Genomic DNA, 20,817 nt, shown 5'->3' on the forward strand with positions numbered 1-20,817 from the left:
CGGGGGTGAGTCCTCGTGGTATCCCCGCGGGGCGCGCTCCGATCTTGTGGGCCCGAACATGCTGTACCCGTGCTTGGAGAGATGTATACTTGCTGTTGCTTTGGACGTAGAGGCGGACGATCCGTGTGGTGGTAGAAGAGTCGAATACGGAGACCGTGAGCACGTGCGTGGTCTGTGCCGCATCGATGTTCTCGGCGAACAGGGCTTCTACCTGCATAAAGCACGAGGGAGACCGTGGCTCCCTGGATTGCGGTAGCGACAGCGGAACGGCTGATGCTTCCATAACGTGCTTCGTTTGTGAAAGACGTTCACAAACCCACCAATTGTAGCACTGGTGGATGAAGGTTGCCGTTGGTCGTGCCCTACCTTTGTGAAATCGTTCGTGAAAAACGGGCTCACCTCCAAGCTACGCTTCCGTTGCGAAGACGTTCGCAAAGACGGGGTCGCTTGTGGTGGAATCGGTGTTAGGCGGTTGCTGTTCCGTGGTTGTTCGTCGGTTGTGCGTTGGTCGTCTTGAGTGAAGATGAGGTTCAGGCACACGTTGCTACCGTGAAAATCGTTCACGGATACGGGTTCACCAATTGTAGCGTTGGAATTGATGAGCTCCCGTACTCACGTCGTGGGGTCACCAATGTAGCGGTTCGTGTAGATCGCCACTAAATAAGAGAGTTTGACTTCGACAAACTATAAATAAGTTGTTTATTTACAGGAACAGGCTAATTACAGCAGGTAAGATAGCAGGTAAGATGGCTGACTGTAGGAGCACCGTGGTGTAGGTCTTGTCCCAGCGGGGACTCCACGAGGACTGAGTTCGCAGTCCTGTGGGGAGCATGATGACGTCATGGCATTTGTGTTGTGACGTCATCACGTTGCTCGTGTTTCCCGCGCTTAGGGCTTCACGTGATGCGCGTCGTTGCGTCGCTGGCCGTTGAGGCCGAAGTCGGGAGGCCGGGCTGTGCCGGTGCTTGCCGTGGGAGCAGAAGATCGCGTCGTTCCCGTCGGCCGGCCGTTGAGGCCGAAGACGCTAGGCCGGGCTGTGCCGGTGCTTGCCGCGGGAGCGGAAGATCGCGTCGCTCCCGTCGGCTGGCCGTTGAGGCCGAAGATGCTAGGCCGGGCTGTGCCGGCGCACGCACATCACGTTGTACGTGACATGACGTTAGCGCGGTAGGGCGCGTCTTAAAGGGGCAATGACCCCAACAGGTAAGTTAAAAGGGCAACGGCCACAAAAGGTAAGTTAAAGGAAACTATGTGTCTCAATGTAAGGGACAACCAGTGGTACCGCCACAACAGATCAGTTGCAGTCTGAGCCACGTTGAGTAAATACCGTTTGTACCGTTCTCCGCAGTCTGTGTCTGATTATACACGGATGTAACAGTTTTCATGTCCTGTATTATTGCTCTTTCCTGTATTGTTGTCCTGTCCTGTATTGTTGCCTTGTCCTTTATTGTTGTCCTGTCCCATATTGTTCTCCTGTCCTGTATTGTTGCCCCATCCTGTACTGTTGCCCTGTCCTGTACTGTTGTCCTGTCCTGTATTGTTGCCCTGTCCTGTATTGTTGCCCTGTCCTGTATTGTTTTCCTGTCTCGTATTGTTGTCCTATCCTGTACTGTTGTCCTGTCCTGTATTGTTGTCCTGTCCTGGATTGTTGACCTGCCCTGTATTATTTCCCTGTCCTGTACGTTTGTCCTGTCCCGTATTGTTGTACTGTCCTGTATTGTTGTCCTGTCCTGTATTGTTGCCCTGTCCTGTGTTGTTCTCCTGTCTCGTATTGTTGTCCTATCCTGTACTGTTGTCCTGTCCTGTATTGTTGTCCTGTCCCGTATTGTTGTCCTGTCCTGTATTGTTGCCCTGTCCTGTACTGTTGTCCTGTCCTGCATTGTTGCCCTGTCCTGTATTGTTGTCCTGTCCTGTATTGTTGCCCTGTCCTGAGTAGTTCTCCTGTCCTGTACTGTTGCCCTGTCCTGTATTGTTGTCCTGTCCCGTATTGTTGTCCTGTCCTGTATTGTTGCCCTGTCCTGTACTGTTGTCCTGTCCTGCATTGTTGTCCTGTCCTGTATTGCTGCCCTGTCCTGTACTGTTGTCCTGTCCTGCATTGTTGCCCTGTCCTGTATTGTTGTCCTGTCCTGTACTGTTGCCCTGTCCTGTATTGTTGTCCTATCCCGTATTGTTGTCCTGTCCTGTATTGTTGCCCTGTCCTGTACTGTTGTCCTGTCCTGCATTGTTGTCCTGTCCTGTATTGTTGCCCTGTCCTGTATTGTTGCCCTGTCCTGTATTGTTGCCCTGTCCTGTACTGTTGCCCTGTCCTGTATTGTTGTCCTGTCCCGTATTGTTGTCCTGTCCTGTATTGTTGCCCTGTCCTGTACTGTTGCCCTGTCCTGCATTGTTGCCCTGTCCAGTACTGTTGTCCTGTCCTGTATTGTTGACCTGTCCTGTGTTGTTCTCCTGTCCTGTATTGTTGCCCTGTCCTGTACTGTTGCCCTGTCCTGTATTGTTGCCCTGTCCTGTATTGTTGCCCTGTCCTGCATTGTTTTCCTGTCCTGTACTGTTGCCCTGTCCTGTACTGTTGCCCTGTCCTGTACTGTTGTCCTGTCCTGTATTGTCCTGTCCTGTATTGTTGCCCTGTCCTGTATTGTTGTTCTGTTCTGTTGCCCTGTGATGTACTGTTGTCCTGTCCTGTATTGTTGTCCTGTCCTGTATTGTTGCCCTGTCCTGTATTGTTCTCCTGTCCTGTACTGTTGCCCTGTCCTGTATTGATGTCCTGTCCCATATTGTTGCCCTGTCCTGTATTGTTGTCCTGTGCTGTACTGTTTTCATGTCCTGTATTATCGCTCTTTCCTGTATTGTTGTCCTGTCCTGTATTGTTGCCTTGTCCTTTATTGTTGTCCTGTCCTATATTGTTCTCCTGTCCCGTATTGTTGTCCTGTCCTGTACTGTTGCCCTGTCCTGTACTGTTGTCCTGTCCTGTATTGTTGCCCTGTCCTGTATTGTTGCCCTGTCCTGTATTGTTGTCCTGTCCTGTATTGTTCCCCTGTCCTGTATTGTTGCCCTGTCCTGTATTGTTGTCCTGTCCTGTATTGTTCCCCTGTCCTGTATTGTTGCCCTGTCCTGTATTTTTGTCCTGTCCTGTACTGTTGCCCTGTCCTGTATTGTTGCCCTGTCCTGTACTGTTGCACTGTCCTGTACTGTTGCCCTGTCCTGTACTGTTGTCCTGTCCCGTATTGTTGTCCTGTCCTGTACTGTTGCCCTGTCCTGCATTTTTGCCCTGTCCTGTATTGTTGTCCTGTCCTGTATTGTTGCCCTGTCCTGTGTTGTTCTCCTGTCCTGTATTGTTGTCCTGTCCTGTATTGTTGCCCTGTCCTGTACTGTTGTCCTGTCCTGCATTGTTGTCCTGTCCTGTATTGCTGCCCTGTCCTGTACTGTTGTCCTGTCCTGCATTGTTGCCCTGTCCTGTATTGTTGTCCTGTCCTGTACTGTTGCCCTGTCCTGTATTGTTGTCCTATCCCGTATTGTTGTCCTGTCCTGTATTGTTGCCCTGTCCTGTACTGTTGTCCTGTCCTGCATTGTTGTCCTGTCCTGTATTGTTGCCCTGTCCTGTATTGTTGCCCTGTCCTGCATTGTTGCCCTGTCCTGTATTGTTGTCCTGTCCTGTACTGTTGTCCTGTCCTGCATTGTTGTCCTGTCCTGTATTGTTGCCCTGTCCTGTATTGTTGCCCTGTCCTGTATTGTTGCCCTGTCCTGTACTGTTGCCCTGTCCTGTATTGTTGTCCTGTCCCGTATTGTTGTCCTGTCCTGTATTGTTGCCCTGTCCTGTACTGTTGCCCTGTCCTGCATTGTTGCCCTGTCCTGTACTGTTGTCCTGTCCTGTATTGTTGACCTGTCCTGTGTTGTTCTCCTGTCCTGTATTGTTGCCCTGTCCTGTACTGTTGCCCTGTCCTGTATTTTTGCCCTGTCCTGTATTGTTGCCCTGTCCTGCATTGTTTTCCTGTCCTGTACTGTTGCCCTGTCCTGTACTGTTGCCCTGTCCTGTACTGTTGTCCTGTCCTGTATTGTCCTGTCCTGTATTGTTGCCCTGTCCTGTATTGTTGTTCTGTTCTGTTGCCCTGTGATGTACTGTTGTCCTGTCCTGTATTGTTGTCCTGTCCTGTGTTGTTCTCCTGTCCTGTATTGTTGCCCTGTCCTGTACTGTTGCCCTGTCCTGTATTGTTGCCCTGTCCTGTATTGTTGCCCTGTCCTGCATTGTTTTCCTGTCCTGTACTGTTGCCCTGTCCTGTACTGTTGCCCTGTCCTGTACTGTTGTCCTGTCCTGTATTGTCCTGTCCTGTATTGTTGCCCTGTCCTGTATTGTTGTTCTGTTCTGTTGCCCTGTGATGTACTGTTGTCCTGTCCTGTATTGTTGTCCTGTCCTGTGTTGTTCTCCTGTCCTGTATTGTTGCCCTGTCCTGTACTGTTGCCCTGTCCTGTATTGTTGCCCTGTCCTGTATTGTTGCCCTGTCCTGCATTGTTTTCCTGTCCTGTACTGTTGCCCTGTCCTGTACTGTTGCCCTGTCCTGTACTGTTGTCCTGTCCTGTATTGTCCTGTCCTGTATTGTTGCCCTGTCCTGTATTGTTGTTCTGTTCTGTTGCCCTGTGATGTACTGTTGTCCTGTCCTGTATTGTTGTCCTGTCCTGTATTGTTGCCCTGTCCTGTATTGTTCTCCTGTCCTGTACTGTTGCCCTGTCCTGTATTGATGTCCTGTCCCATATTGTTGCCCTGTCCTGTATTGTTGTCCTGTGCTGTACTGTTTTCATGTCCTGTATTATTGCTCTTTCCTGTATTGTTGTCCTGTCCTGTATTGTTGCCTTGTCCTTTATTGTTGTCCTGTCCTATATTGTTCTCCTGTCCCGTATTGTTGTCCTGTCCTGTACTGTTGCCCTGTCCTGTACTGTTGTCCTGTCCTGTATTGTTGCCCTGTCCTGTATTGTTGCCCTGTCCTGTATTGTTGTCCTGTCCTGTATTGTTCCCCTGTCCTGTATTGTTGCCCTGTCCTGTATTGTTGTCCTGTCCTGTATTGTTGCCCTGTCCTGTATTGTTGCCCTGTCCTGTATTTTTGTCCTGTCCTGTACTGTTGCCCTGTCCTGTATTGTTGCCCTGTCCTGTACTGTTGCACTGTCCTGTACTGTTGCCCTGTCCTGTACTGTTGTCCTGTCCCGTATTGTTGTCCTGTCCTGTATTGTTGTCCTGTCCTGTACTGTTGCCCTGTCCTGCATTTTTGCCCTGTCCTGTATTGTTGTCCTGTCCTGTATTGTTGCCCTGTCCTGTGTTGTTCTCCTGTCCTGTATTGTTGTCCTGTCCTGTATTGTTGCCCTGTCCTGTACTGTTGTCCTGTCCTGCATTGTTGTCCTGTCCTGTATTGCTGCCCTGTCCTGTACTGTTGTCCTGTCCTGCATTGTTGCCCTGTCCTGTATTGTTGTCCTGTCCTGTACTGTTGCCCTGTCCTGTATTGTTGTCCTATCCCGTATTGTTGTCCTGTCCTGTATTGTTGCCCTGTCCTGTACTGTTGTCCTGTCCTGCATTGTTGTCCTGTCCTGTATTGTTGCCCTGTCCTGTATTGTTGCCCTGTCCTGCATTGTTGCCCTGTCCTGTATTGTTGTCCTGTCCTGTACTGTTGTCCTGTCCTGCATTGTTGTCCTGTCCTGTATTGTTGCCCTGTCCTGTATTGTTGCCCTGTCCTGTATTGTTGCCCTGTCCTGTACTGTTGCCCTGTCCTGTATTGTTGTCCTGTCCCGTATTGTTGTCCTGTCCTGTATTGTTGCCCTGTCCTGTACTGTTGCCCTGTCCTGCATTGTTGCCCTGTCCTGTACTGTTGTCCTGTCCTGTATTGTTGACCTGTCCTGTGTTGTTCTCCTGTCCTGTATTGTTGCCCTGTCCTGTACTGTTGCCCTGTCCTGTATTTTTGCCCTGTCCTGTATTGTTGCCCTGTCCTGCATTGTTTTCCTGTCCTGTACTGTTGCCCTGTCCTGTACTGTTGCCCTGTCCTGTACTGTTGTCCTGTCCTGTATTGTCCTGTCCTGTATTGTTGCCCTGTCCTGTATTGTTGTTCTGTTCTGTTGCCCTGTGATGTACTGTTGTCCTGTCCTGTATTGTTGTCCTGTCCTGTGTTGTTCTCCTGTCCTGTATTGTTGCCCTGTCCTGTACTGTTGCCCTGTCCTGTATTGTTGCCCTGTCCTGTATTGTTGCCCTGTCCTGCATTGTTTTCCTGTCCTGTACTGTTGCCCTGTCCTGTACTGTTGCCCTGTCCTGTACTGTTGTCCTGTCCTGTATTGTCCTGTCCTGTATTGTTGCCCTGTCCTGTATTGTTGTTCTGTTCTGTTGCCCTGTGATGTACTGTTGTCCTGTCCTGTATTGTTGTCCTGTCCTGTATTGTTGCCCTGTCCTGTATTGTTCTCCTGTCCTGTACTGTTGCCCTGTCCTGTATTGATGTCCTGTCCCATATTGTTGCCCTGTCCTGTATTGTTGTCCTGTGCTGTACTGTTTTCATGTCCTGTGTTATTGCTCTTTCCTGTATTGTTGTCCTGTCCTGTATTGTTGCCTTGTCCTTTATTGTTGTCCTGTCCTATATTGTTCTCCTGTCCCGTATTGTTGTCCTGTCCTGTACTGTTGCCCTGTCCTGTACTGTTGTCCTGTCCTGTATTGTTGCCCTGTCCTGTATTGTTGCCCTGTCCTGTATTGTTGTCCTGTCCTGTATTGTTCCCCTGTCCTGTATTGTTGCCCTGTCCTGTATTGTTGTCCTGTCCTGTATTGTTCCCCTGTCCTGTATTGTTGCCCTGTCCTGTATTTTTGTCCTGTCCTGTACTGTTGCCCTGTCCTGTATTGTTGCCCTGTCCTGTACTGTTGCACTGTCCTGTACTGTTGCCCTGTCCTGTACTGTTGTCCTGTCCCGTATTGTTGTCCTGTCCTGTATTGTTGTCCTGTCCTGTACTGTTGCCCTGTCCTGCATTTTTGCCCTGTCCTGTATTGTTGTCCTGTCCTGTATTGTTGCCCTGTCCTGTGTTGTTCTCCTGTCCTGTATTGTTGTCCTGTCCTGTATTGTTGCCCTGTCCTGTACTGTTGTCCTGTCCTGCATTGTTGTCCTGTCCTGTATTGCTGCCCTGTCCTGTACTGTTGTCCTGTCCTGCATTGTTGCCCTGTCCTGTATTGTTGTCCTGTCCTGTACTGTTGCCCTGTCCTGTATTGTTGTCCTATCCCGTATTGTTGTCCTGTCCTGTATTGTTGCCCTGTCCTGTACTGTTGTCCTGTCCTGCATTGTTGTCCTGTCCTGTATTGTTGCCCTGTCCTGTATTGTTGCCCTGTCCTGCATTGTTGCCCTGTCCTGTATTGTTGTCCTGTCCTGTACTGTTGCCCTGTCCTGTATTGTTGTCCTATCCCGTATTGTTGTCCTGTCCTGTATTGTTGCCCTGTCCTGTACTGTTGTCCTGTCCTGCATTGTTGTCCTGTCCTGTATTGTTGCCCTGTCCTGTATTGTTGCCCTGTCCTGTATTGTTGCCCTGTCCTGTACTGTTGCCCTGTCCTGTATTGTTGTCCTGTCCCGTATTGTTGTCCTGTCCTGTACTGTTGCCCTGTCCTGTATTGTTGCCCTGTCCTGTATTGTTGCCCTGTCCTGCATTGTTTTCCTGTCCTGTACTGTTGCCCTGTCCTGTACTGTTGCCCTGTCCTGTACTGTTGTCCTGTCCTGTATTGTCCTGTCCTGTATTGTTGCCCTGTCCTGTATTGTTGTTCTGTTCTGTTGCCCTGTGATGTACTGTTGTCCTGTCCTGTATTGTTGTCCTGTCCTGTGTTGTTCTCCTGTCCTGTATTGTTGCCCTGTCCTGTACTGTTGCCCTGTCCTGTATTGTTGCCCTGTCCTGTATTGTTGCCCTGTCCTGCATTGTTTTCCTGTCCTGTACTGTTGCCCTGTCCTGTACTGTTGCCCTGTCCTGTACTGTTGTCCTGTCCTGTATTGTCCTGTCCTGTATTGTTGCCCTGTCCTGTATTGTTGTTCTGTTCTGTTGCCCTGTGATGTACTGTTGTCCTGTCCTGTATTGTTGTCCTGTCCTGTATTGTTGCCCTGTCCTGTATTGTTCTCCTGTCCTGTACTGTTGCCCTGTCCTGTATTGATGTCCTGTCCCATATTGTTGCCCTGTCCTGTATTGTTGTCCTGTGCTGTACTGTTTTCATGTCCTGTATTATTGCTCTTTCCTGTATTGTTGTCCTGTCCTGTATTGTTGCCTTGTCCTTTATTGTTGTCCTGTCCTATATTGTTCTCCTGTCCCGTATTGTTGTCCTGTCCTGTACTGTTGCCCTGTCCTGTACTGTTGTCCTGTCCTGTATTGTTGCCCTGTCCTGTATTGTTGCCCTGTCCTGTATTGTTGCCCTGTCCTGTATTGTTGTCCTGTCCTGTATTGTTCCCCTGTCCTGTATTGTTGCCCTGTCCTGTATTGTTGTCCTGTCCTGTATTGTTCCCCTGTCCTGTATTGTTGCCCTGTCCTGTATTTTTGTCCTGTCCTGTACTGTTGCCCTGTCCTGTATTGTTGCCCTGTCCTGTACTGTTGCACTGTCCTGTACTGTTGCCCTGTCCTGTACTGTTGTCCTGTCCCGTATTGTTGTCCTGTCCTGTATTGTTGCCCTGTCCTGTACTGTTGCCCTGTCCTGCATTTTTGCCCTGTCCTGTATTGTTGTCCTGTCCTGTATTGTTGCCCTGTCCTGTGTTGTTCTCCTGTCCTGTATTGTTGCCCTGTCCTGTACTGTTGCCCTGTCCTGTATTGTTGCCCTGTCCTGTATTGGTGCCCTGTCCTGTATTGTTTTCCTGTCCTGTACTGTTGCCCTGTCCTGTACTGTTGCCCTGTCCTGTACTGTTGTCCTGTCCTGTACTGTTGCCCTGTCCTGTATTGTTGCCCTGTCCTGTACTGTTGCACTGTCCTGTATTGTTTCCTTGTCCTGTTCCCAGTCCTGTCCTATGTTGTTGTTCAGTTCTGGCATGTGCTATGGTTGTGATTAAAACTCTGACCTCTGATGCAGAAAAGAAAAACATAGATACATAGAAACATAGAAACGTAGAAACATAGAAGATAGGAGCAGGAGTAGGCCATTCAGCCCCTCGAGCCTGTCCCGCCATTTAATCAGATAATGGCTGCTCATCCAAATTCAGTACCCTGTCCCTGCTTTCTCCCCATATCCCTTGATCCCTTTAACGTTAAGAAATATATCTAACTCATTCTTGAATATATTTAATGAATTGGCCGCAACTGCCTTCTGTGGTAGAGAATTCCACAGGTTCACCACTCTCTGGGTGAAGAAATTCCTCCTCATCTCAGTCCTAAATGTATTACCCCTTATCCTTAGGGCTCAAAGACTCGTGTGGGAGAAATGGGTTTTGCTTCCTGGGACACTGGCACCAGTACTGGGGCAGGTGGGAGCTGTTCCGTTGGGACGGGCTTCACTTGGCCAGTGCTGGGACTAGAGTCCTGGCAGATCATATATCTAGGGCTGTAGAGAGGGCTTTAAACTAACTAGTGCCGGGGGAGGGGGAGGTTCCTAGAGAGCAAATAATAAAAATGTCAGCAGAGAAGGTCATAGACTTAGGTAGCAGTGGGGAAATTAAAAACCAGAGCGTGTCAGGAAGGGGCAGAAGGTATGGAGTAAAAGGTAAAGTAATAAAAAGGGCAAAAGCAGGAACTAAGTGTCACAAAACATATTTGAAAGTTCTCTATCGGAATGCACGTAGCATTCGTAACAAAATAGACGAGTTAATGGCACAAATAACTACATATGGATATGATCTTGTGGCCATTACAGAAACATGGCTGCAGGGTGGCAATGCCTGGGAATTAAACATTCCAGGTTATTTAACGATCAGGAAGGACAGGCAGGAAGGAAGGGGAGGTGGGGTGGCTATGTTAATAAAGGAAGGAATCACTGTAATACAGAGAAATGATATTGGGTCAAAAGATCAGGATAATGAAACAGTTTGGGTGGAGGTAAGGAATAATAAGGGGAAAAAAACACTAGTGGGCGTAGTCTATAGGCCTCCGAACAGTTGCAACTCTGTTGGACGGAGTATCAATCAGGAAATAGTTGAGGCTTGTAATAAGGGAGCATCTATAATTATGCGGGATTTTAACGATCATATTAATTGGACAAATCAAATTGGGCAGGGCTGCCTTGAGGATGAGTTCATTGAGTGTATTAGGGATGGGTTTCTTGAGCAGTATGTAACTGAACCGACCAGGGGGCAAGCAACCTTAGATCTGGTCCTGTGTAACGAGACAGGATTAATTAAAAATGTCCTAGTAAAGGATTCCCTTGGAATGAGTGACCATAACATGGTTGAATTCCATATTCAATTAGAGGGTGAGAAGGTTGGATCGCAAACAAGTGTGCTAAGCTTGAATAAAGGAGACTATGAAGGTATGAGAGCAGAATTGAGTAGAGTGGATTGGGAAAATAGATTAAAGGGTAAGACGATACATGATCAGTGGTGTACATTTAAGGAGTTATTTTACAACTTCCAAAAAAAAAATATTCCACTGAGAAGAAAAGGGTGTAAAAGAAAAGACAGCCATCCGTGGCTAAGTAAAGAAATTAAGGATAGTATTCGACTAAAAACAAGGGCATATAAGGTAGCCAAATCTAGTGGGAGGATAGAGGATTGGGAAAACTTTAAAAGGCAGCAAAAAATAACAAAAAGATTGATTAAGAAAGGGAAGATAGATTATGAAAGTAAATTAGCAAAAAATATAAAAACAGATAGTAAGAGTTTTTATAGTTATATCAAAAGAAAAAGGGTGGCTAAAGTAAATGTTGGTCCCTTAGAGGATGAGACCGGGAAATTAATGGTGGGAAATATGGAGATGGGAAAAACACTGAATGAATATTTTGTATCGGTCTTTACAGTCGAAGACACTAAGAATATCTCAACACTGGACAAACAGGGGGCTATAGGGGGGGAGGAGCTAAACACGATCAAAATCACTAAGGAAGTGGTACTCGGTAAAATAATGGGACTCAAGGCGGATAAATCACCTGGACCTGATGGCTTACATCCTAGGGTCTTGAGGGAAGTGGCGGTAGGGATTGTAGATGCATTGGTAATAATTTTCCAAAACTCCCTGGACTCAGCAAAGGTCCCGGCAGACTGGAAAACTGCTAATGTAATGCCCTTATTTAAAAAGGGCAGTAGACAGAAGGCTGGAAACTATAGGCCGGTTAGCCTAACATCTGTGGTAGGTAAAATATTGGAGTCCATTATTAAGGAGACAGTAACAGGACATTTGGATAATCATAATTTAATAGGACAAAGTCAGCATGGTTTTATGAAGGGGAAGTGATGTTTGACAAATTTGCTGGAGTCCTTTGAGGAAGTAACATATAGGGTGGATAAAGGGGAACCAGTGGACGTAGTGTATTTAGACTTCCAAAAGGCATTTGACAAGGTGCCACACAAAAGATTATTGCTTAAGATAAAAAATCACGGGATTGGGGGTAATATTCTGGCATGGATAGAGGATTGGCTATCTAACAGAAGGCAGAGAGTTGGGATAAATGGTTCATTCTCGGGCTGGCAATCAGTAACTAGTGGTGTTCCACAGGGGTCAGTGCTGGGTCCCCAACTCTTTACAATCTATATTAACGATTTGGAGGAGGGGACCGAGTGTAACATATCAAAGTTTGCAGATGATACTAAGATGGGAGGGAAAGTAGTGAGTGAGGAGGACATAAAAAACCAGCAAGAGGACATAGACAGGCTAAGTAAGTTGGCAGAGATTTGGCAGACGGAATACAATACTGGAAAGTGTGAGGTTATGCACTTTGGCAGGAAAAATCATAGAGCAAGTTATTATCTTAATGGCAAGAAACTGGAAAGTACTGAAGTACAAAGGGATCTGGGGGTCCTGGTGCACGAAACTCAAAAGGTTAGTATGCAGGTGCAGCAAGTGATCAAGAAGGCCAATGGAATGTTGGCTTTCATTGCTAGGGGGATAGAATATAAAAATAGGGAGGTGTTGCTTCAGTTGTACAAGGTATTGGTGAGACCGCACCTGGAATACTGCATACAGTTTTGGTGTCCATACTTAAGAAAAGACATACTTGCTCTCGAGTCAGTACAAAGAAGGTTCACTCGGTTAATCCCGGGGATGAGGGGATGCACATATGAGGAGAGGTTGAGTAGATTGGGACTCTACTCATTGGAGTTCAGAAGAATGAGAGGCGATCTTATTGAAACATATAAGATTGTGAAGGGGTTGGATCGGGTGGATGCGGGGAGGATGTTCCCGATGATGGGTGAAGCTAGAACTAGGGGGCATAGTCTTAGAGTAAGGGGCTGCTCTTTCAAAACTGAGATGAGGAGGAACTACTTCACTCAGAGGGTGGTAGGTCCATGGAATATGCTGCCCCAAAAAGCTGTAGAAGCTACATCATTACATAAATTTAAAACAGAAATAGACAGTTTCCTAGAAGTAAAGGGAATAAAGGGTTATGGGGAGCGGGCAGGAATTTGGACATGAGTCTAGGTTCGGATCGGTCATGGCCCTGTGGGTAGCGGAGCGGGCCCAGGGGCCATGTAGCCTGATCCTGCTCCTATTTTGTGTGTCTAATTCTGTTAGATTCAGGAGATGGTTCTCTGATAGTAGATTGGCGGTTAGGATCAGATCAGCCATGATCTTATTGAATGGCGGAGCAGGCTCGAGGGGCCGATTGGCCTACTCCTGCTCCTATTTCTTATGTTCTTATGTTCTTATGTTCTTAGACTGTGACCCCTGCTTCTGGACTCCCCCGCCATCGGGAACTTCCTTCCTGCATCTAGTCTGTCTAGTCGTGTTAGAATTTTATACGTTTCAATGAGATCCCCTCTCATTCTTCTATAGCAAATACAAGCCCAATCGACCCAATCTCACTTCATACTTCATTCCTGCCATCCCAGGTATCAGTCTGGTGAATCATCGCCGCACTCCCTCAATGGCAAGAACATCCTTCCTCAGATAAGGCGACCAAAACTGCACACAATACTCAAGGTATGCTCTCACCAAGGCCCTGTACAACTGCAGCAAGACATCCTTGCTCCTGTACTCGAATCCTCTCGCTACGAAGGCCAACATACCATTTGCCTTCTTAACCGCTGCTGCACCTGCATGCTTACCTACAGCGACTGGTGCACAAGGACACCCAGGTCTCACTGCACTTCCCCTTATCCCAACCTATTGCCATTCAGATAATAATCTGCCTTCCTGTTTTTGCCACCAAAGTGGATAACCTCGCATTTATCCACATTATACTGCATCTGCCATGTATCTGCCCAATCACCCAACCTGTCCAATTCATCCTGGAGTTTCTCTGCATCCTCCGCACAGCACACACGCCCACCCAACTTTGTGTCGTCTGCAAACTTGGAGATATTACATCTAGTTCCCTCATCTAGATCATTAATATATGTTGTGAATAATTGGGGTCCTAGCACCGATCCCTGCGGTACCCTGCTAGTCACTGCCTGCCACTCGGAAAGAGATCAGTTTATTCCAAATCTTTGCTTCCTGTCTGCCAACCAGTTCTCTGTCCAAGTCAGTACCTTACCCCCAATCCCATGTGCTTTAACTTTGCATGCTAATCTCTTATCTGGGATCTTATCGAAAGCCTTCTGAAAGTCTAAATACACCACATCCACTGGTTCTCCCTTATCTATTCTACCAGTTACATCCTCAAAAAATTCCAGTAGATTAGTCAAGCATGATTTACCTTTTGTAAATCCATGTTGATTTTGTCCGATCCTGTCATTGTTTTCCAAGTGCTCTGCTATTACATCTTTTATAATGGACTCTAGCATTTTCCCCACTACCGATGTCAGGCTTACTGTCTATATTTCCCTGTTTTCTCTCTACCACCTTTTTTGAATAGTGGAGTTACATTAGCTACCCTCAATCCATGGGATCTGTTCCAGAGTCTATAGAATTTTGGAAGATGACCAGCAATGCATCTACTATTTCTAGGGCCACTTCCTTAAGTACCCTAGGATGTAGATTATCAGGCTCTGGGGATTTATTGGCCTTCAATCCCATCAATTTCCCTAACTCCATCTCCCTACAAATACTGATTTGATTCAATTCCTCCCGCTCATTAGACCCTATGTTCCTCGACATCTTTGGGAGGTTATTTGTGTCCTCCTTTGTGAAGACAGAACCAAAATATGTATTTAATTGGTCTGTCGTTTCTTTGTTCCCCATTATAAATTCCCCTGATTCTGACTGCAAGGGACCAACACTTGACTTCACCAATCTTTTTCTTTTCACGCATTTATAGAAGCTTTTACAGTCAGTTTTTATGTTTCCTGCAAGCTTACTCGTGTAAACGTGTAATGCTTCAATTTTTATACATATCTGAAGTGTCAATTTGTGTTGGCTGTTAGGAAGATAGTAACATAGAACAGGAGGAGGCCATTGAGCCCCTTGAGTCTATTCCGCCATTCAATGAGATCATTGCTGATCTGCGAGCTAACTCCATATACCCGCCTTTGGCCCATATTCCTTAATGCCTTTGATTAACCAAAATCTAGCAATCTCAGATTTAAAATTAGCAATTGATCTAGCACCAATTGCCGTTTGTGGAATAGAGTTCCAAACTTCTATCACCCTTTGTAATTTCACTCCTGAAAGGTCTGGTTCTAATTTTTAGACTCTGCCCCCTAGTCCTAGAATCCTCAACCAGCGGAAATAGTTTCTCTCTCTCTACCCTACCTGTTCCCCTTAATATCCTGAAAATTTTGATCAGATCACCCCTTAACCTTCTAGATTCTAGGGAATACAACCCTATTTTGTGTAATCTCTCCTCGTAACTTAACCCTTGGAGTCTGGGTATCATTCTGGGCTACTCTGCACTCCCGCCAAGTCCAATATATCCTTCCTAAGGTGTGGTGCCCAGAACTGCTCCCAGTGCTCCAGGTGTGGTCTAACCAGGGCTTTGTACAACTGCAGCATAACTTCTACCCCCTTGTATTCTAGTCCACTATATAAAGGCCAGCATTTCATTAGCCTTTTTGATTATTTTCTGTATCTGTTCATGACATTTTAATGACCTTTGTACCTGGATTCCCCCGAGTCTCTTTGGGCCTCCGCTGTTTCTTAACGTTTCACCATTTAGGAAGTACCCTGTTCTATCCTTTTTAGTTCCAAAGTGGATAACCTCGCATTTGTCGACATTGAAATCCATTTGCCACAGTTTTGCCCATTCACTTAATTTATCGATATCCCTTTGTAATTTTATGCTTTCATCTACACTGCTTACAATGCCACCTATCTTTGTGTTAATTTGGATATATGACTTTCTATGCCATCATCGAAGTCGTTAATAAATACGGTGAATAGTTGAGGCCCCAACACAGATCCCTGCGGGACACCACTAGTCACATCCTGCCAATTAGAGTACCTGCCCATTAAACATACTGCCTGTCTCCTGCCGCTCAGCCAATTTCCTAACCAGGTCAATAATTTACTTTCAATTCCGTGGGTTTCAACTTTAGTTAACAGTCTCTTATGTGAGACTTTATCAAATGCCTTCTGGAAGTCCATATAAATAACATCCATAGACATTCCCCTGTCCACTACTTTCACCATGTTTAGTCAGGTTTGTCAGGCATGACCTGCCTTTCACAAATCCCTGCTGGCTCTCTCTGATCAATTGAAAATGTTCGAGGTGTTCAGTCACCCTATCCTTAATTATAGAATCTAGCAATTTCCCGACAACAGATGTTAGGCTAACTGGTCTATAATTCCCTGGTTTTCCTCTCTCGCCATTTTTAAATAGCGGAGTGACATGCACAATTTTCCAATCTAAAGGGACGGTTCCTGAATCGAGAGATCTTTGGAAGATTATAGTTAGGGCATTTGCAACGTGCTCAACTACTTCTATCTAAAATCCTAGGAAGGAAACCATCTGGTCCTGGGGATTTGTCACTCTTTAGTGCCATTAGTTTTTTCATTACTGCTATTTTGCTTACGTTAATTTCATTGATTCCATGATTCAATATTAGTTTCCTTGGGATTTCTGGTATGCTATCCTCTTCCTCTACTGTAAATACTGATGCAAAGTAATTATTCAACATGCCCGCTATTTCCTTATTATCATTGACAGTATCAGTTTTCAAGGGACCAACGTTGCTCCTGACTACCCTCTTTTTCCTTATATAATTGTAAAAATTCTTTGTGTCGATTTTGATATCCCTTGCAAGTTTCTTTTCATACTCCCTTTCTGTAGCTCTTACTGTCTGTTTTGTCACCTTTTACTGTTCTTTGTATCTTTCCCATTCACGAGGATCTATGCTAACGTTTGTATTTTTGTCTGCTCTTTCTTTAGTTTTATGCTGTCTCTCACCTCGTTAGTCGTCCATGGTTTTATTTTTGGTAAATAGGGCTCTTGCCCCTCAGGTTCTGTATCACATTCAATTATTTTTTGAACACCTCACTGATCTTCTGTCATTTTACCCATTAACAGATTTGTGCAGTTTACTGTGGACAGTCTCTGTCTCATCCCATTGAAGTCGGCCTTACCTAAATCTAGAATCTTAGTAGATGTTTCACGTTTCTCCCTTTCAAACAGTACATTGAGCTCGATCATGTTATGATCACTATTAGATAAATGTGCACGCTCTGTTTGGCTGTTAACTAGTTCAGGCTCATTACTCATTACTAAGTCTAGTATGGCATACTGTCTTGTTGGTTCTAGGAAATATTGTTGTAGAAAACTATCCTGGACACACTCAAGAAATTCACTAGCTTTCTGACAGGTGCTAGTCTGCTTATCCCAATCTATATGAAAGTTAAAATCCCCCATTAAAACCACTCTTACCTCTGAGTCAGAATGTTGTGGGTTCAGGTCCTGCTCTATGAGGTAATTATGACCTCTAAGCTGACATTCCTGTGGACTAAGAAGTCTTTGCTGCATTACTGATTGGTCATCTTTTTGGATGGCACAGTACACCGAGATCCCATCTGCTCACACTGGTGGCTCAGGCGGATACGATGGATCCCACTGGTATCATTTGAAAAGAGCGGGGAGTTCTCCTGGTGTGCCAACCAATGTTCCTCCTTCAATCAACCCATTAACAGTTCATTTATCTCATTGCTGTTAGTGGGATCTTTCTGTGTTGCAAAATGGCTGTCAAGTTCCATTCCATAAGATCAGTGACTGCCATTCAAAATAACTCATTAGATTGAAGTGCTGTGGTGACATTTCTGAGAAATGTGATGCTGCACTATATAAAGTTAAGCCTTTCATATGTGACTTTCGATGGTACTTTGTTTTAAAAGTGATGGGCTGGTGGTGACTGTTGTTTCTCAGTCTTTGTGTCAGAGGGTAGCCCAGATCTAAAATGCTAACGGCCAAGCTTTTCTTGCTGTCACTGCCTGTAATCAGAAACTAATCAAAGAAAGACTGACTTGCATTTCTATGGTGTCTTTTGCAACCTCAGGATGTCCCAAAGCACTTTACAGCCAATAAAGTACTTTTGAAATATAGTTACTGTTGTAATGTAGGAAAAGCAGCAGCCAACTTGTGCACAGCAAGATCCCACAAGCAGCAATATGATAATGACCCGATAATCTGTTTTAGTGATGTTGGTTGAGGGATAAATATTGGCCCCAGGACACCGGGGAGACCTTCCCTGCTCTGCTTTCAATAGTGCAACGGGCCTTTAATTGTACCTGAGGGCAGACGGGGTCTCGGTTCAGATCAAGTTTGTTTGCTTGGCTCGATCAGATATGTTTGAGAGGACATGAATTTTCAGACTCCTGTCAGACATTAAGTTGTTTTTTTTCCCTCTGAAGGTCAAATCCTAAATGACCCCTGTCCTGGGTGACCATACCCTACCGTGTCTGCCACTAGCACATTGTGGATGGCTGCAGGCTGCACACTTGCATTTCTCACCACCAGATCTGACTTGCAAAATTTACCAGCCGATGTCAAAAGGAAACTAAACTCTGGACAGCCACGACGCTGTTGTTGACCCCATATCTGCCTGAGAGGTGGAAGTGATTAATATCCCGAAAGCCTGACTATTCAGAAAGGGGCTGTTGATCATTAAATGTTGCTACCTGGCCTTCAATCTAACCGATGGAGGTCCTGCGTTTATGAGTGCTTGTTGTGTGAGGTGGTGACAAGTGCAACGGGCTTGTTCCACAACAGTTCCCATTCAAAATTCATGTGAGTGAATTTGCAAAGATTTGGGTCTCTGCTTTTGTTTTTGGAGCAGTTTATATATAATCATAGAATGATACAGCACAGCAGGAGGCCAATCAGCCCATCGTGCCCCTTCCGGCTCTTTGAAAGAGCTATCTAGTTAGTCCCACCCCCCTGCTCTTTCCCAAGAGCCATGCAAATGTTTTTTTTTCACATATTTACAATTCCCTTTTGAAAGTTACTATTGAATCTCCTTCCACCACCCTTTCAGGCAGTGCATTTCAGATCTGGCACAAGTCAAGTATTGCACTGCTAGTTTGCTGCTTTGTTTCTCTCCTTCTGTGTAATTATCTTGTGTGTAAATAAATTGCACTGGCAATTTGAGCCTGAATGTAATGATCTGCCAGTATGGTTTTCACTGCCTTTTGGAGTGGGTAAGGCAGTGTGGTGGGCATCCATGTGTCTGTTGTGTAACATCGTGCCAACGATAACAGTCACTATCTCATGCACAAGGGCACAAGTTTTTAATCCATTGAAGATGTGGATCTGCTTATAGAAACTGTCTTTGAGCTACGAACATGATGATGTCCCCTTTCTGTGTGGTGCCCTGCTCTGTGTGGTGGTCTTAGTCTACACGGTGGTCACGCTTCATAAAGTGCTCTGCCCCGTCAAACCTCAAACCACTTCCTTTCACTTTAAATCTGATAAGGAACACTTTCTCTGCGCTGTGAATGACTTACAGGGAACCTCAGCCCCGGGAGTAACACTTCGGTACTCACAGCTTCCCACCAGCACTAGGGACTAACCACACATCCAATTTGGAGTCAATGTCAACACATAGTAATATCTCAGATGACTTATTAAACCAGCTAGCCCTGTCCCCTCACCCCAAGTGGCAGGGCTAGCCTTGTCCCGGGACATCTACAGGTGGTAGGACCCATGGGGAATTGGGGGTGTCGCCAGAGATGAGATAACAATCCGAGACAGAGTGCAACTCACCGCTGTGGCTCTCTCCATCGCTGCTCAGGAAGGTGTAATACTCATGCGGCTGTCGGCACACATCGCTATCGTAGGCAACAATATCCTCGGGATACTGCAATTCAAAGAGACACACTCAACAACTAGCACCGTGCAACTGTAGATCAAGTCAAAACACCCCCAGAGGGTCACAGGTGCGCACCCGACCAGCCAGGCTCTACTTACAGGAGTGATGAGATAACCGTCCATAGCTGTCGAGGTTGCTGGAACGCGAGGAATTCCTCTGGGGCGTAAGCGGTACGTACTTCACACAGCCAAAAACATATCTTTCAACTTTTCCCAAGACTTCTCCAGCGACACAAAGAGCGCCCGCGGCTCCCCCACTTGCCTCCCCGCCCCAATGCAGAGTTGGGTGGAGGGATCTTCTGCGTCGCCCTCGGATGGTGAGGAGTTAGCTTGAGTTGGGAGCTGTTGGACGCGCCTGTCACTTGGTTAGCACCCGCTGCCTTAAAGTGCTAGTTATCAGCACCCAGGGAAACAGGAACCTCATGATCAAGGCTTCTGTCATCAGACTCCACCTCTGAATGCACTCCACCACACCATTCATCAACTGCTCAGTCAGGTCACCCCTTAGCAGCCGAGCCAAGTGGAGAGGGACCTGTCAGTAAGTAGCATCCGGTGGACGTGCTTCAGGTAGCTTGCCAGGACTGAGAAAGACTATCCTGGGGGTGGGGGAGAGATGGTGCTGGGGTGCAGGAGCGATAGTGTCAGCTGTGGCTCAGTGGGTAGCATCCTTGCCTCTGAGTCAGAAGGTTGATGAAGTTCCACTCCAGAGACGTGAACACAACAATCCAGGCTGATGCTCCAGTGCAGTGCTGAGGGAGTGCCGCACTGTCGGAGGTGCCGTCTTTCGGATGAGACGTTAAACTGAGGCCCCGTCTGCTCTCTCAGGTGGACATAAAAGATCCCACGGCACTATTTCAAAGAAGAGCAGGGGAGTTCTCCCCGGTGTCCTGGGGCCAATATTTATCCCTCAATCAACATCACTGAAACAGATTATCTGGTCATTATCACATTGCTGTTTGTGGGACCTAGCTGTGTGCAAATTGGCTGCCGCGTTTCCCACATTACAACAGTGACTGCACTTCAAAAAGTACTTCATTGGCTGTAAAGCGCTTTGAAACGTCCAGTGGCCATGAAAGGCGCTATATAAATGCAAGTCTTTCTTTCCTCCTCACCAACAGCTCCTTCTCAAAGATTGGCAGGACAGATAGACTTTCCAAGAGTCTCTCCCCTGGGCTAGCAGTGGAAAGGAATGGTTTGGGTGGGTGATGTAAGGACATGGATGACTCTCATGGGGATTTACCACACATCAAGAGAAAATTGGTTTAGAAATGACACATCGCTACTGCTCTTCCATTGCCTAACAAAGGGGGCGCCAGAGTGCAAGCGAGAGTGGCAGAGAGGGAAAATACATCTTACATAGGATTGCATTGCTTAGGATTACATTGGATATACAGCACAGAAACTGGCCATTCAACCCAACCAGTCGGTGCCGGTGTTTATGCTCCACTCGAGCCTCCTCCCGTCTTTCCTCATCTAATTCTATCAGTGTAACCCTCTATTCCCTTCTCCCTCACATGCTTATCTTTCCTCCCCTT

General features: G+C 46.5%; 1 protein-coding gene across 1 annotated transcript in view; it reads right to left on the reverse strand.

The window, feature by feature from the left end:
• Positions 1 to 19,707, reverse strand: part of LOC147106514 (transcription factor PU.1-like) — a 75,776-nt gene extending 56,069 nt beyond the window's left edge. Inside the window, exons 1-2 of the mRNA XM_086008461.1 lie at positions 19,382 to 19,707; positions 19,178 to 19,271 (exon numbers count right to left, since the gene is read on the reverse strand). Of these exons, the coding sequence (XP_085864587.1) occupies positions 19,178 to 19,271; positions 19,382 to 19,405 (118 nt within the window). The 5' untranslated portion in view covers positions 19,406 to 19,707. The remainder of the gene's footprint in view (positions 1 to 19,177; positions 19,272 to 19,381) is intronic.
• Positions 19,708 to 20,817: the final 1,110 nt, after the last annotated feature.

Source organism: Somniosus microcephalus, chromosome 15 (genome assembly GCF_052327205.1).
Source record: "Somniosus microcephalus isolate GS21.2 chromosome 15, FLI_Smic_1.0, whole genome shotgun sequence".
NCBI lineage: Eukaryota > Metazoa > Chordata > Chondrichthyes > Squaliformes > Somniosidae > Somniosus > Somniosus microcephalus.